The sequence below is a fragment of the Pseudopodoces humilis genome, chromosome 3 (genome assembly GCF_049639895.1).
Source record: "Pseudopodoces humilis isolate 2021_Gansu_Grassland_sample_001 chromosome 3, ASM4963989v1, whole genome shotgun sequence".
NCBI classification, from domain to species: domain Eukaryota; kingdom Metazoa; phylum Chordata; class Aves; order Passeriformes; family Paridae; genus Pseudopodoces; species Pseudopodoces humilis.
Genome location: NC_142202.1, coordinates 477,775 through 493,444, shown reverse-complemented (window position 1 = coordinate 493,444; position 15,670 = coordinate 477,775). Strand labels below are relative to the sequence as shown.

General features: G+C 56.3%; 1 protein-coding gene and 1 long non-coding RNA gene across 3 annotated transcripts in view; both read right to left on the bottom strand.

The window, feature by feature from the left end:
* Positions 1-630, bottom strand: part of KIZ (kizuna centrosomal protein) — a 31,344-nt gene extending 30,714 nt beyond the window's left edge. Inside the window, exon 1 of the mRNA XM_088053846.1 lies at positions 281-630. Coding sequence (XP_087909972.1) covers positions 281-630 — 350 coding nt within the window. The remainder of the gene's footprint in view (positions 1-280) is intronic.
* Positions 631-3,347: 2,717 nt separating this feature from the next.
* Positions 3,348-7,684, bottom strand: LOC148184544 (uncharacterized). 2 transcript variants are annotated; one of them, XR_015772257.1, is made up of 3 exons: positions 7,106-7,684; positions 4,261-4,457; positions 3,348-3,669 (listed from the first exon to the last, which is right to left on the bottom strand). It is a non-coding gene; the product is annotated as an uncharacterized LOC148184544 (long non-coding RNA). The 2 variants fall into 2 exon arrangements; XR_015772258.1 differs by lacking the exon at positions 7,106-7,684 and adding an exon at positions 6,857-7,078.
* Between the last annotated feature and the right edge of the window lie 7,986 nt (positions 7,685-15,670).

Below are 15,670 nucleotides of genomic sequence, written 5' to 3'. Positions count from 1 at the left end.
GCTCGGGCACACCGGGACACCCAGGGCAGGGCTCCCGGGGCCGGACACAGCCCGGCACCCCCGAGGCTGCCCAGGGCACCGGCACCAGACCCTGCCCGGGAGCCTGACCGGCGGCCCGAGGAGCCGGCCGCTCCATGCACCGGGAGCTGCCGACCGGCTTCCCAGCGCTCCAGAGCTCGGGCATCGAAGGGAAAGGAGATGGCTGAGAACAAGGGGGGAAGCGTCCCCCCGCCCGGGGCGAGAACCGAGCCCCGACCGCCCCGCGGGGGACCCGGCTCACCTGGCGCGCCCGGTGCCGGTGCCGTTCCCGACCCCGCTGCCGTTGCCGGTGCCGGTGCCGTTCCCGATCCCGTTCCCGATCCCGATCCCGATCCCGTTCCCGATCCCGTTCCCGATCCCGATCCCGATCCCGATCCCGATCCCGTTCCCGATCCCGATCCCGATCCCGATCCCATTCCCGGTGCCCCGCGCGCTTTCCGGCGCTGCCCACGTGCGGTTCCCGGCGTGCCCCGCGCGGGACCCCGGAAGTGCCGCCCCGCGTTGCCATGGGGACGGGCGGGCGCGGCCTGCGCCGCCCAGAGGCGCTTTGGGAGCCTGGAAGGCGTTTTTATTATTAGTTTTTAAAATCATTATTTGTCGTTACCCCATCTCTCACCACCACGTTGCGCCCCCGGCTTGGTGCTGGAGGGTACCTGGGGCGAGGCAGGCTTCGTGTCCCTGGAAAAGGGAGAAATTTGCAAAGCGCCAGTCCAAAAAAATAACGGGGAGCTGCTGAACAGTCACAGCTCGGTTTTGCCGAGGTTATTGTACACAATGGTTTTCAAGAAAAAAACACCCTGACTGCTCGTCCTCTGGAGTGCCGCTGTGTCCCTCTGGTGCTGCCACCTCTCCAAAATTGACGTGGGAGAAGCCACAGCCATCCCCAGCCCTGCATTCACATCTCCAGCTGCAGAATGAAAACACAACGCCCGCCTTTCATTTCCAGATAAAAACTTTGATCCCTTTGAAAGGAAGTTGCCAAATGAGCGCTTAAATTCCAGGCCCCCAATAAAATCTGAATGCCGCGTGAATAATTGAAATGAAGGAGAAGCGATACATCAATAGACAAAATTGCGGAGAGCTGTGAAATGCTCAAGCATAATTAGGACAGCAATCAGTGTACAATTAGTGCGAGATCATCACAGTAATTACCCTTCATTAGAACTCCTGGCCAAGAACCGACACATGGAAAAGCTCGGCCGGAGCTGGAGGCTCCGGCTGGGGACATGCCCCGGACGTGGGGGGATCGGAAGCTTTTGGGGTTCCTCGGCTGGGTTTGGTGATCCAGCAGCATTTCTGGTGTTTCCAACACCTGCAGCCTCCAGCTCAGCCCCACAGATCTGAACACAGAGTCAAAAGCTCTGTGGAACGGGTGTAGTGGCGCCCAGCTGTCGCCAGATTAGCCTGGCTCAGACCCCGTGTGTGTCCCCGAAATACCCGGCTCAACAAAGCGTGGATGGGCTTGATCAGAGCTTTCCCACTCCAGGAATGCCCAGCAGAGGACTTGGGAGCCTTTCAGGATTGCATTCCCATAGAGTGGGCTCGCCATGAGGACGGTTCTCCCCCCTTCCTCTGTTTACTGAAGGCAGAGCTGTGTTTTGGAGATCTCCCTCACACCTTCACAAGAGCCCGCAGGTGAAACCTGGGCCTGCTTTCAGGAATATCTGTGCTCGCTAAAAGAACACCCCAAACAGTACAAAACTCCCTAGCGCTCCCAGCACTGTCTGAAATGCCCAGCCCACTGCAAGCCTTTATTCCCAAGCTGCAGTTTTAGGGTGTGGTGGAAAGGGGCCGATGGCCCCTGACCCATCGGGATGCACAGTTAGTTGGTCTCCTGGGCAGCCCTGGGAGGATTTTTTTCCCTGAGGACCCCAGGCTAGGACTAAGGGATGTTGAACTGCAGGCAGGGCTCAACGTCCTGCTATTTATTTAACAAAAAATAGGGAAATGAGGAGCCTTAGCCTGGTCCCCCGATGTATTTCCCACTTTGTTCCATGTCTCGGTGCTCATCGGGCTCATAATTGACTCAAGAATAATCTCCATCCTCCCATCCCTGATAAGGACTGTGGGCCCTTCCCTGAAAGCCTACAAAGAGGAGTGTTTTGTTTGTGTTCTCCCCACAGTACTTCACACTTCTTTTAGATTGTTTTAATTTAATTTTGATGTAATCTGATAAGAGCTGTAAAACTGTCAAAAGAAGCCGCCTCCTTCTGTCGCATTAAGTACACTTTGAACAGAAATGGTGGCTTTGTCCCCAGTAGCTGCCAAACCAAAGCATCTCTCGATTCCATCGCAGGGATTGATGTGCTCTAATCTGAACGGCTTTACGCTCTTTTTCATTTCGGGAGGCAGCCACGTGTCCTTGAGCATCCCCCTTTTCCTCTGGGATGTAGCCGTATCCCAGAGGGTGCGGGACTGGCCTCAGGGAGCTGAGCACCTGGCCTCACCTACCACCGACCCCTGGCAGGCTTTCCCACTTTTCCAGGGCAATGGATCCAGCTGCTGCCCATGCCTGCTGCAGGGATGGGAAGCTCCTCGCTCCCAGAAAAGTGGGAAACTCCATACGGAGCGGGAATTGTTGGTGTCCGTGGTAGGGTGTCACAGGACACGCAGCAAGCAGGTCGAGGGGACAAATTTTCCTGGAAAGGGATTTCCAGAAACACAAGGATGTGTTGGGAAGAGGTTTTCCCTCTCTGTGGCTGTGCCTGGGTGATCCCTGAGAGCACAGTGAGCTCACCCTCAAGCCAGGGCACAGCCAAATGCATTTGCTTTTCTTTTTCTCAATGAGACACATACCACAGGCCCCGCTGGCTGTGTGGAAGCATACAGAGAATTTACATAATGCCCAACACGAGTCCTTTTTGTTAATGACTCCAGTCCCAAGTGCAGAGCACTAATAACACACCAGGAACCAAAGAGCAGCAACAGCAGCGAGCGGTCTCAGCAGAGCAGTTGTGAGGATCCATTTCCCGTCAGCGGCAATGCCTGAGAACAGTAATTAGCGTGTTGAATTTAATGTTCACATTTTAATACATTTAAATGTAATAAAATGCTTTTATTAAGTGGTACAGTTCCTCGGAACCTGTTATTACCCGTGTCTGACGCACAAGCAGCGCACACCACGTCTGGCCTCAGATCTGCCGCCTCGGGGCAGGTGACAGAGTTCCTCCAGCAGGAACCTGGAACGCAGAACCCAACGGCCGAGCACACAGAAACCCGGAGACGCCAGCAGTTAAAAGCATGCCATGTTTATTACAAACATAAGGGCCTTAGCCAAAGCCTGCTGACATAATTGCGAAGCCCCTGGGCATGGCACTGTCTGTGGATTTTTAATTAATCCTGGAGAACTGAGATACGAGCACGTACCACTGATGTTAGTGAGCCCCAGAAAAGCCAGGGCACAGGGAAGGGCCTGGTTTAGAGACCGTTTTCCAGGAAGCCCCCTTCTTCCTCCAGCCATCTCCAAGTGCTTTTCCTGTGTCCTGCGCAGTGTAGGAGGCTCCACGAGCGGAAGGGAGCAGGTGTGGCACAAACGAGGCCAGAGAGGATGTCAGGGAGATTTCAGGTCTCAGTCACTCCTGTGACCAGGCTGTAAACACGAGGAGTCTCCATTCAGGTGTCTGCTGCTGCCTGAAGAGGAAAGAGGAGATTGTTGAGTGTTGAGTTTCCCCGCCCCTGGAGAAATGAGGACTGAATTCAGGCTTTCTGAGATGTGAGCCCAGAGGCTGAACTCGAACCAGACCCCTCACAGCCAAAGGGCTTGACTCTTGTCTTCCCTGAAAACATCTACACCTCACACTCGGGAGCGCCCAGTGCCACGGCTCCTTCAGTTTCTGTTCCTCAACAGAGCCAGCTGTGGTGTGTTTCTGTTCAGGAGGGGGATTTGGGCTCATTCTGGAGCATGTCCCTCAGGCCTGCAGTGACCGGGCTGCACGTGGCAGAAATGGGCACAGCACACAGCCGAGCTCGGTGCCACAAGTGCCCGCTGGGGTCCCACGGCCACGGGAACCAGGGCAGGGGACAGAACCCAGCACGAGGCAGAGCTTGCCACAGGCACCAGGAGCTCCCCTCCTCACAGGGGTGGGATGGAGCCCGTCCCTCCGGGGGCTCTCAGGGCTGCCGTGCCCGACTGCTGCCGGCTCTGTGCCCGGAGCACGCGGTGCTGCGCTGGGGGAAAGGGGACACTGCACGCACACCCGTTCCCAGCACACAAGGTCCTACCTCACCCCCGGTGTGCCGTCCCCTGCACCAAGCCGTGGTTTTGCCAGGATGCTCTGTCAGGAGAATGACACATTCACGGCCACGCTCTTCCCTCTGCTGTCCGCCCCGCAGCTCCTATCGGCAGGGCCATGGCTGAGCCAGGGGCCACTCCGTCCTGCTCCATCTCAGCACTGCTGCTGCTGCTGCTGCTGCTGCTGCTGCTTTAAAGGACACACATCTATCAGGCTCTTTCAGTAGAGTTTTAACAAATGACTGGATGGATCTCACGTACAGTCAGAAAGACTGAAAAAGTTCAGCCTCTGCAAGCCATGAAAAGTTAAAGGGAGAATATAAAATAACTGGGGAATTCTGTTAACTGAATTGGACATTCTCCTGTCAGCCCCACAGCTCAGAGCGATCAGTTCTGAAGAGCTGCTGCCTGCACTGACGGGGATGAGCCGTTTGGACAAGGTGAAAAGCCCGGAGGATCCCAGCGCCGGGCTCAAAGGGATGTGTCGGGCCCATTGTCTGGTTTGATTAATGAAGCCTTTGCACAGCGAGATAATGCCATGTTTGCCGTGCCGGGGACGCTGCTGCACAGCACAAATATCACAGCTACGAGGAATATTCGATATGATAACAACAGCAAGGAGCCCAGCTATGTGTGACTGGATTCCGCCCAAAAACGCCTCCGATGATATTTGTTTATTTCCTAATTGTCGGCCACTTTGATGCACTCGCCGCCGTCAGGTTCAACAAGTGCTCCAGGCTCCAAGGGCTTGAGACAAAGGGAGGCACTTGGGCGAGCCGTGTGGTTCCCGGGGCCGGGAGCCGAGATCTGGCGGCTCTTGGGACAGACACACGGACAAACACGGGGTCCCTGGAGCATCCCTGGCCTCCTCACGCCCCGGCACTCAAACGCTGCCCACCGCTCCTGTGTGTCAGCAGGAACAGCCGTGGTCAGCAGAGCTTCTGGGAGATAAAATCCAGCAGAGCAGCCACGCAGGAGGAGAGCGAGCGCGGAGCCCCGAGCTCGTGCCGTGGGGTCCCCAAGCCTGGCGTGGCTCGGCTGCTGCCTCTGTGCCAGTCTCATTCCTGCCTGAGGCCCGCAGCTGAGTGCCCGCACCCAGGAGAGCTGGGGAAGCTGCCTTGCCTTTGAGGAAGCCTGTGCAGCCAGCCCAGGGCTCACCTGGGGCAATTCTGCACCCTGCCTCTCCCAGTCCTCCAGTGCTATGAAATCCAGGTTGGGTGGACACGGTATTTTGCACTTCCCACCCCAGACCACCGTGCTGGTTTTCTGTGACGGACTAGGCATTTTCCCCTGTTCTGTGCAGAGGATTGTTCTGGTGGGGAATGAAAGGATCCACACACATAAACTGTTCATTTGTTTGTAAAAAGCAGGAGAACAAGCACAGGACTATTGAATTCATTAAGTGTGTCTGCTCAGAGCTCAGCACCCCTGGGCCCTGCGCTCCATTCAGAACGTGCCAAACAGAAATAGGAACCTGAGGCTGACAAGAAGGCTTGAGCGGAGATGGAAAAATCCTCCAACAGTGCAATTTTGACAGCGCTCAAAAATGCGTTTCTAATGTACCTGTGAGGCAGCGTGGGGTGGACACACGGGTGGGCAGAGGCTGGGGCTCACTGCCAGCCTTCGGGTCCCGAATGCTTTGCCCGTTTGCAGACACACAAACCACAGCAGCCTCTCCCCGTGTCCTGTTCTCGTCAGGACCTGACCCGAGAGAGGCGCCTGACCCCGAGCATTCTCCTCCTGCCGCTCCCCGCAGCGTCCCCGCTAGTTCAGCACAGCCGCCTCCCGCTGTCACCGGGCCAGGGCAAACCCTGCCGCAGCCCGGAGTCTCGCTCCCTCTATACTCGCACTCTTTCTTTTGCAGGAGCGCGTTTGTTCTCTGTGCTCGAAGCGCCGGGGACGCGCTGCCCGCCCGGCTGACGAGGAAAGGCGGAAAGGGGAAAAGCGCCGTCCCGGTACCCGCAGCTCCGGGCGGAACCCCGGCCACCCCGCGGGCGGATGGAATTTGGGGAGCAGCTGCGGGGCCGCCGCTCGCCTTGGGCTGCCGCACCCGGAGCGTTCGGTCCCCGCTGCCGCAGCGGAGCGAGCCCGGACCCCCGCCCGGGGACCCCTGCCCAGGTAGGTGCCGCTGGCTTCGCCCCCGCCTCCCGCTCACCGCCTTCCGTCCCCTTGGATTTTCCCCCGTCGTTTCTCTCGAGCCATTGAATCCCGGCGATTTTACCGTCGGGCAGCGCCGCGGAGAGCGGGGGCCGCCGCTCCATCCGCTACCCGGGGATCCAGAGCGAAACCTCCCCTGGTCTGGGTGCGCTTCCAGCGGCTCCGGGCAAACGGGACCGACCGCAGGCGGCAGTGACCGCAGGCAGTGACCGCAGGCAATGGCCACAAGCAGTGACCACAAGCAGTGACCGCAGGCAGTGACCGCAGGCAGTGACCGCAGGCAATGGCCACAAGCAGTGACCGCGGTCGCACCGGACCCGACAGGCTGGGCTGGGGTGCCGCGATGCAGAAGGCTCCGCTCGGAACCCGCCGCCCTCCGGGGCACGGAAGGGGCCGGGCTCCTCTCCCCGTCCCCCCGAGGTTCCTTACCTGGGCTCCGGGCTCGGCTCCCCCGCCGGTGTTGCCGCTCCCGCCGAGGCACGGACGGGCAGCAGCCACAGGGAATTTCAGGTCTTCCCGAAGCCCTGCCGCCCTTCCCGAGGGGGGGTCAGTGCCGGGGATGCCTCCCCCCGGCCCCGGCACCCCCCCGGTCCTCCCCCCGTATCGATTCCAGTCCGGCGCTGGCAGCGTTTAGGCCGGGATTGGGGGATAATGGGAATATCATCTGGAGACAATTACCTTTGGAGCGCGCTCGCTTCTCCTCCCAGACACTGTTATTTGAGCAATAGGATCATTTGATTTCATATCGCACTAAATAACCCCCGGCCGCCGCAAATTGCCGCCTTCTCAACAGCCACCCCTTGGAATAAATTGCACAGCGACTCCTTGGGCTCCGACTTCTTCTTCTTCTTCTTCTTCTTCTTCTTTTTTTTTTTTTTTTTTTTTCCCTTCTTTCCCCCCTCCTTCTTCTCCTCTGCAGAACGATATTTCGGGAGAAGCAGGGACGGAGGCCCGGTGCTGGTGGATAAACTGTGTCCAGCAAAGCTCCAGCTCCCTTAATAAACCAAGAAGCCAAACCCTACCCGCACCGCTTTTCCTCGTGTTTTTCTCTCCCCCTCCCTCGTCTTCTTTTTTTTTTTTTTTTTTGCTTTCTTTCTTTCCTTCTTTTCTTTTTTCCTTTTTTTTTTTTCTTCTCCCCGTTAAGGCAGCTTTCCCCCCGCCGGGTCACACCGACGGCAAGGCTCGATGTGTCTTTAAGGCTCTGTCAGTGCTCGCCTGACAATCTGGTCATCGCCGGCCTCATTAGATCCGTATTAATGTCAGCCACGGATTGCTAATTAGATTTGCGGGATAAATGAAATTACCCGAGTGGGCTGCGTGGGAGGGGGAGTGCAGTCTCCCAGCACTTCCTGGGATTTACGGGGGGAAAGATAAAAAAGGAAAAATAAAAAGGAAAGATATAATTTTATTTTCCGTTATTTTCTCCCTTCTTTCCCCTCCTGCCCCCTGAGCTCCATCCCCTCCTCAGGCTCCCCTCTGACAGCCGCTAACCAAGGAATTCCCCAAAATTCTCTCTGGGGGTTCTGCTAACGGAGCCCATCGGTGCCGCAGCGGGCGCTCCGTGCCGAGGGAGCCCGCTCGTGTTGGGTTCATGGATCCCAGGGAGCAGCTCTGGGGTGAACAGCACTGCGCTGCTGGGGTCTCACAGGGGTCGAGGGAGAGACTGACGGCATTATTCATCCTGTTTATTTATCCTTATTAGAAAATGGGATGAAAGAGCAGGGCCCGGCGCCTGCCTTTAAGCGCCGGCTGAGCAGCGCGCACACAGCCCCAATTAAACACTGCTCGCACGAGGCCTTTCTCCATATGAGAAACCCAGCTCCGTTTAACGAGGACCAATTAAATCCTGCTTCATTTTACCTGGCATCTCACAATAGATGTGACAACAAATTCCCTTTCTTCTTCCCTGGTAATTACTGCAGAATCAGGAAGCCCTCCCTGACAACCCACCTGAACCCAGCGGGGCCCGGGGCCCGCTCCTGCCCCCAGCCCCACCAAAACCCGGCCGGGATCAGCCCAGACCTCCAGTCCTCTTCCCCTGCAAGCCACCACCGTGGGTTGGGCTAGGTGGGGCAGAGTGGGGCCCCTCCTGGGGAAGCATGTGGAGCTATTCCATCCCGGCTCTGGCCTCCATTCCCAGGCCTCCCCCGAGCACCCCACAATGTTAAAAACCGCACCCCGTCTCCCAGGGGACAACGCTGCAACCGGGACATTCAATTAAATAATCCTGGCTCTTTGCTTCTCCCACAAATAAATGGCTTTTTTTCCTCCCACAAATATTTCCTTTCCCAAGTTCCCTTTCAAAAGGGGAGAAAAAAAACCACAAAAAACCCCCAACAACAAAACAACAAAGAAACAAAACCCCAAACTGGAGAACAACAGGAAAAAAAGGAGAGGGGGGGAAAGAAAAGAAAGAAACTGTTCTCCTTTCTTTTCCCTATGTGCAGGGTAATTGATAGGCTCTATCAGAGGTCAGGATTTGCATAAGAATTAAGAGCAGTAAATTAATTTAATATTCCATGCACATCTCCAATTATTCCTGCAGACCTTTGTCTCCGCGGCTGGCAGAGAGAAGGTTCAGCTGCTCTTCAACCAAACAACATCTGTGCAGTTAATAATTTGATAAACAGCTCATACAAATAGTTTCTGAATTATCTGCCAACCCAATGACTATTCAGTTTGGAAACACTCGGCGAGGGCTGCGCCGGCAGCTCCGGAGCCCCAGCCCAGGGATTCAGCAGCGCGGGCAGAGATTCGCCTCGCATACCCCTAAAACATCAGCTGCCCTCTGCGACAAAACCCCGTCAAGAACGATATGTGAAATAATCAATTAGCAGTAATTGATAAGAGCCTGCCCTGCCCGGTGTGTGCCCACCACCCCGAGAGGCTGGCACGACCCGGGGGGGCCGGGCTCCGGCCCCCAGCTCCCGGCTGCAGGGGGATCCCATGATGTGAGGTCCCATGAGCCGCTGTCAGCGGGTGCAGCAGTCACAGCCCTTCGGCTGCTGCCCTCCCTACGTGAGCCCCTGGAAAGGGCTGGGTTCTCCTGCCTGTCTCCTCGCCCCGCTCTCCGAGGAGGAACGGCCGACAGTTGCCCCGCTAAATCCAGATTTCAGGCCAGGAAGGACATCCTGATTTTCTCCCAGGGAAACCCGATCCTACAATAAAATTGAGGGGGCTCCTTCATCCTTCCCTGCACGGATGCAGAGGTCCAGCTCCGGGCTGGCCAAGCACCAGCAGTTTCCTTCGCCCCCACGGGCTGTACGCATGGGAAGAGTGATGCTTGGCTGCTCCTGCCCTGGAGCACGGCGCTGGTGGAGTCCGCATCCCTGGAGGTGGCGGGTGTGGCACCTGGGGACACACTTCAGCGGTGGAGGAACGCTTGGACTCAGTGATCTTAGAGGGCTTTTCCAACCTTAACAATTCCACGATTCCATGTCTGCATGGGCCGTGGTTCCTGCAGCACTCGCAGGTCTGACCTTAAGTTAGAGTGGCAAAGAGCTCCCCTGGCGATGTCACTGCTCCTCACTCCCATCAGGCATTAAGCATCACTCCAAAATTAATAAAAAGTTGATTTTTAAAAGATTATGAAGTTCTCCAAGCTAAAGGAAAGGTTAATGCACTTCTCCACAGTCATACAACTTTCATGTCTGCCGTCATAAGGAGCTGGTTTTTTTCCTCCCATTCTGAAGGAGAATTTACACCGTGAACAGAAACCCAGAAACAGGGACACAAACAGAAGCAAAGGGACGGGGTGCCAAATTTGGGTGGATGTCTGGGGCTTGATAAACCACTGCAGGCTTATCACAGTGAAAACAAGGCCAGACACCGCGCTGGGGCCACGGGACAGGCCAGACCTGGTACCTCCCCTGGGGGAAGGAGATGCCGGTGCCCAGGTGGAGATCCCACTTTCGGGATTTGGAGCTGCCAGGCTCCATTCCCGCCGTGCCAGCCTGTGCTGCTACCTGGCTGCAGCGCCGGCTCCGAGCTCACCGTGGGGAATCAGCCCTCTGAATATTCAACACAGGCAGCTCCCGGGCTGCCCAGAGCCAGGGATTTGCTAGGAAATGGGGACCTTCCCCCCTCCTTTCCAAATGCAGGTCAATGCATTGTGCTGTCTCTGGATCCTGAGGCTGGTCTGATCTGAGAGCGGATTTTGCCTCAGCTCTAAATAAACAAACACATTCCAGTTTTTATTTTGGAAGCTAATTGTGCTGTTTAAAGGCATTCAAATCCCCCTTTCTCCAGTCCCCCCAGTTCCCAGTGCTTCGTGTTGTAAGGAAGGAATTGGACCCTGTCCTGGGATGACTGTCAGCTGTTTTCTGTCACCCAGCACAGGCATTCCTCCCTCACGACACATTCCTGTGATTCAGCAGCCCGGGGCCTGGCACGGTGGGTTTTGGGATTGGGAAGGTGCAATGCTGGCTCCGGAGATCAGGACGCTGGAGATGCGGCGTTTTTGGGGTTGTGGGTTCGCCCTTGGAGCTCTTTAGCCCTTCTGGTCCCTGGATTTAACCCCAGCAAGCGGATTTCAGCACTGGCACTTGCCAAGGGGCGCTGGCGACTCGATTAACGCTTGCAGAGCTCTGGGCAGAGAGCGCCGTGTGTGAACATTTTATCGAGTTCCAGCTAGGCCACGGACATCCCGGCACATCAGCCACATCCACGGCTGCACGGAGCTTCCTTCGGCATCTCAGCCACCGTGCACCACCACCAAAGGCTGAGGCGGAAGAACCAAGCGCCCAGCCAGGGCAGACGGGTGCCCGGAAGGCGCGATCCCAGCGCCGCTTTTTGGCACAGAAGATCTCTCTTTACGGACTCGCTCGTCAAGTTGCTGCTCCACTCTTTTCTTTATGGAGCCGCAGAAGTGTCTGTAATGAGAGATTAAAATAGTAGTCGTGCCCCGTGATTTATTTTTGAAGTTGTCGCGTCTCCGTGGGTGTAAATACCCCTTGCTGTGGGCCGGGATAAATAACGCGGTGCGATATATTACCCAGGGAGGACGCAAAGCGCCGGAAAGACGGAGAAGGGGGAAATGCGTTTGCTGGGTGGTAAGTTATGGGGCCTTTGGAGGCAGGGCAGGGGGAGGCTGAGCACGGGGGGGTTCATTCCTGCCTTCCCCCCGCAGATAAATCAGCGGCCTCGCGGTGCCGGAATAAAATATGCCGGGTCCCTGCGGCGGGGCGGCACGCGGCGCGGGAGCGCGGGCCACGCACGCTGACTGCAAATGGGGTGGGCCATCAGACGCCGCCATAAAACACCCCCTCGCCTCCCCCAGCTGATTATCAACCTCATGCATAGCAAATGACGGAGCGGCAGCGCTGGCGGCGCCTCCGCCGCTGCCGCCGAGGTAAAAAAAAAAAATAAAATATTTACAGACTGACAGGCTAATGGACACTTTGCCAAAGAGCCGTTCGAAAGAAGTAGTAAATGGGCCCGTGCTGATGCAGGGCAGCGGGCCCGGTCAGGGATCAGGACACACGGCACCGGATCGGATAACATCTAATTGGCAGGTCACATCCAAATGAGTGTAGTCATGCATCATCCGGAAGGCTTTTTGCTGGCTATAAAGACACTTGTAAACAATTCAGCCGCTGAACATGGCAATAATATGTTGATCCGGCATGTAATGAGGTGTTCCTGGAATCAATAAACTAGTCATGAAGAGCAGGGAGCAAGGTCAGCGCCTGCCTTTTTGATGACCTTTGCTGGCTGGTGAGGACATCATATACTCTGAAGAGGACTTTTCTCATATTGCAGAAGGCGCCGAGTGTCAGAACTTCCATTCGCAGCAAGCAAATGAACAGCCGGGCTCTGCATGCTAATGAAGTCCAGGCTATTTTCCACCTTTTCATCTGCACATTATGCTCTTGACTTTGGAGAAGGTGGGAATTAGGTTGGACCCTCGTGTCAGACTGCCTGATGGCTCGGCTCCGGAAAACTGGTAATTGAAGCTGATGACTGATGCGGAGGAGGCCTGAATTTGGAAATAAACAGTTTCAAGCACTGCATGTCATTTCTAGAGAGACTGCTGAGTGAATGGAAATGAGCTCCGTTTCGCCGATCTAATGCAGTTTCTCAGCGGGAAAAACACCGTCTTTGAGACAACAACGCCAATCAGCGAGATTTAAATGTCCTGGCCATAATGTAAGGAATAGCACCTGCCTCAGCAAACAGCACTTAGGGAAATGCTGCCCCGTGCCGGGGCCTGCGGCTCGTCTCCAGCCCCAGCGCCGGGCCGGAGCAGCCAGGATGCTCCGAGGCCAGCGGCGGGGAGGCCGTGGCACACACCACGCTCGCCAGTCGCCACGGAAAAGCCACTGGTGACACCGAGGAGGGCAGCAGTCCTGAGCACGGTGCTCTCTGTGCTGCTGAACTGCTCCTCCTCGAGAAATCCTGCTGGCCTCAGCCCCACTGCTGCTCTCAGAGAAATCCTGCTGGCCTCAGCCCCACTGCTGCTCTCAGAGAAATCCTGCTGGCCTCAGCCCCACTGCTGCTCTCCTCATCCTCATGCCAGCCCAGCCACCAGCCCCACAGAGATGAAAAAATGGGGCTCCTAGACAAGGCACCCAAAAGCCAGTCTGTTCAGCCTTGGCTCTGAACATCCCAGCAGCTGGGAAACAACATTGCAAATGTTGTAAACCCTCCCAAGTCCCGCCTGGGGGTGTGGGATGGGGCACAGCCACCATGTGCTGGAGCAGAGGGAGCCTCACTGAGGCTCCCAGGGCTTGGAGGCGTTTTCCTTCAGACACAAATCCCAGACTGGAAAGATCTTAAAGTCCATCTCATCCCACCCCCTGGCAGGGGCAGGGACACCTCCTACTACCCCAGGTTGCTCCAGTCCCTGTCCAAGATGGCCTGGAATGGTCCCAGGGATCCAGAGTAAGCCACAGCTTCCCCATGTGTCCCCTCCACGGGTCCCCCACAGGCACAGCGGGGCCGGGACTCGCCTGCCCCCTGTTTCCCCAGCAGCCACGCAGCCACAGGTCCCTGCTGGAGGTACCAGGTGCAGGCAGAGGCTCCCCAGAGCCCCTCGTGCCCCCGAGGAGAGCCCGCTGGGGTCAGCATCGCCACGGGCGGCCGCATCCCGCTCCCCGCTGCCGAAAGCTGCCGGCTGTCCCCCGGAGGTGGCTGCATCAGGAGCGGGTGTGTTTGTGTAATAGTTTGCAACCCTTCAACATGAAAGGATGGAGACGGATGCGAGTTATTATTATGAAAATGAACCGAGCAACAGACAAAAATATTCAGGAGATGTAATCTGCGTCCCTACAATGCGCTCGCGGAGAAGAGCACTTGGCAGACAGGAGAGTCGCCGTCAGATACATTGCCTTTTGTTAAATTGCTTTTGCTCTGACAATGCCTTTTAAAACCACATGCAATCTTAATTTAAAATACCCAATACCTCAAGGTATAGTGGCCCAGTGCAAGTCTCCTGCTTGGGATTTGTCCAAAACGATTCCCTCAGCTTAATACCGCTTTTCCTCATTTTAATCACACAACAAATGTGGGAGCCTGAATTCGCTTCTAAGAATCCGTGGACCTGATCCAAACGTCACTAAAATTCAATGGGGCACGGATTGATCCCCCTGCCTGCCACCTCACTTTTGCTTTGATTTTTGTTGCCCACATCCCTGGAAGGTTCGCCCCGAGGAAGGCCCTCACCCTGAGGGGCAGCTTTGGCACGCGCGATGGGCAGAAAGCAAAACTCAGCTTTTTCATCCTTTTAGAAAATGGTTAATGGTGAGGAAATGCCGAATGCGGCAGGGCAAGACGCTCCTGTGTTTTTATTTTCAGAGACAGAGCGGTGGGAAATCCCTCCCCAAGCAAACCGAGCAGCGCTGCAGGAGCTCCCTGCTCCCGGCCTGGCAGGGCGAGCGTCGCTCCAGCTGCTCGCCGGCACAAGGAGCGAGGTGCCGGCTCTGCAGTGCTCCGCTCAGCGCTCGCTACAACACCCCACCACCCCTCAGAGGCCCCTGGGTGCCAGATTTGCCCTCTGCCCCCGGGAGCTGAGAGCCTCAAAGCGCGTGGTGGCATCCTGAGGCCATCCGTGAGGAAGGGCAGGTGTGTGTCCAGGCACGAGGCTGGCTCCAGGCTCAGCCCATCCTTCGGGGCTCCTCTGGCCTCCCACCTCCACAGATAACCTCCTTCCCTATGCTAATGCCCTCGGAACATTATGCAGACAGTTTATATTTCTGTACAGCCAGAACAGGCTGCTGACACAAATCAGCCATTAGCCATTCACACTGAGGAGTCTCCGCTAATTGTGCAGAATGTAATTAGTGATTATGTAATATCTAAGCTCTTGCAACTGTCATTAATGTCCACTATTCACCAGAGATAGTTCTTACTGAATTAGGGAATGATTACTGCATGCTAAATCTACTTAATCCTAAATATGCTAATTAACACCGCCTGCACTTTAGGCAGTGGTTAAAAGCACTAGTCACCTCAAAAAAAGGCTCTGATACACCAGAACCCAAATTGCTTGCTTGGATTTTCCCTCAAAAGGTAAATTTGTTTAATTAAATGCTGTAGTAAACTGTTGGGCACAGCCCTTGATTAGGGCAGCCCAAGGAGGGGCCTTCTGGAATGATCTCACGAGGTGCCACCACAGGGCAGTGATGTTCCTGCAGCATCCTGGCTCTCCTGCAGCATCCTGGCTCTCCTGCAGCATCCTGAGTCTCCTGCAGCACCCTGAGTCTCCTGCAGCATCCTGGCTCTCCTGCAGCATCCTGGATCTCCTGCAGCATCCTGGCTCTCCTGCAGCACCCTGGCTCTCCTGCAGCATCCTGGCTCTCCTGCAGCATCCTGGATCTCCTGCAGCATCCTGGCTCTCCTGCAGCATCCTGGCTCTCCTGCAGCATCCTGGATCTCCTGCAGCATCCTGAGTCTCCTGCAGCATCCTGGCTCTCCTGCAGCATCCTGGATCTCCTGCAGCATCCTGCAGCATCCTGGCTCTCCTGCAGCATCCTGGATCTCCTGCAGCATCCTGTGTCTCCTGCAGCATCCTGGATCTCCTGCAGCATCCTGGCTCTCCTGCAGCATCCTGGCTCTCCTGCAGCATCCTGGATCTCCTGCAGCATCCTGGTTCTCCTGCAGCATCCTGGATCTCCTGTAGCATCCTGAGTCTCCTGCAGCATCCTGGATCTCCTGCAGCATCCTGGCTCTCCTGCAGCATCCTGGCTCTCCTGCAGCATCCTGGATCTCCTGCAGCATCCTGAGTCTCCTGCAGCATCCTGGATC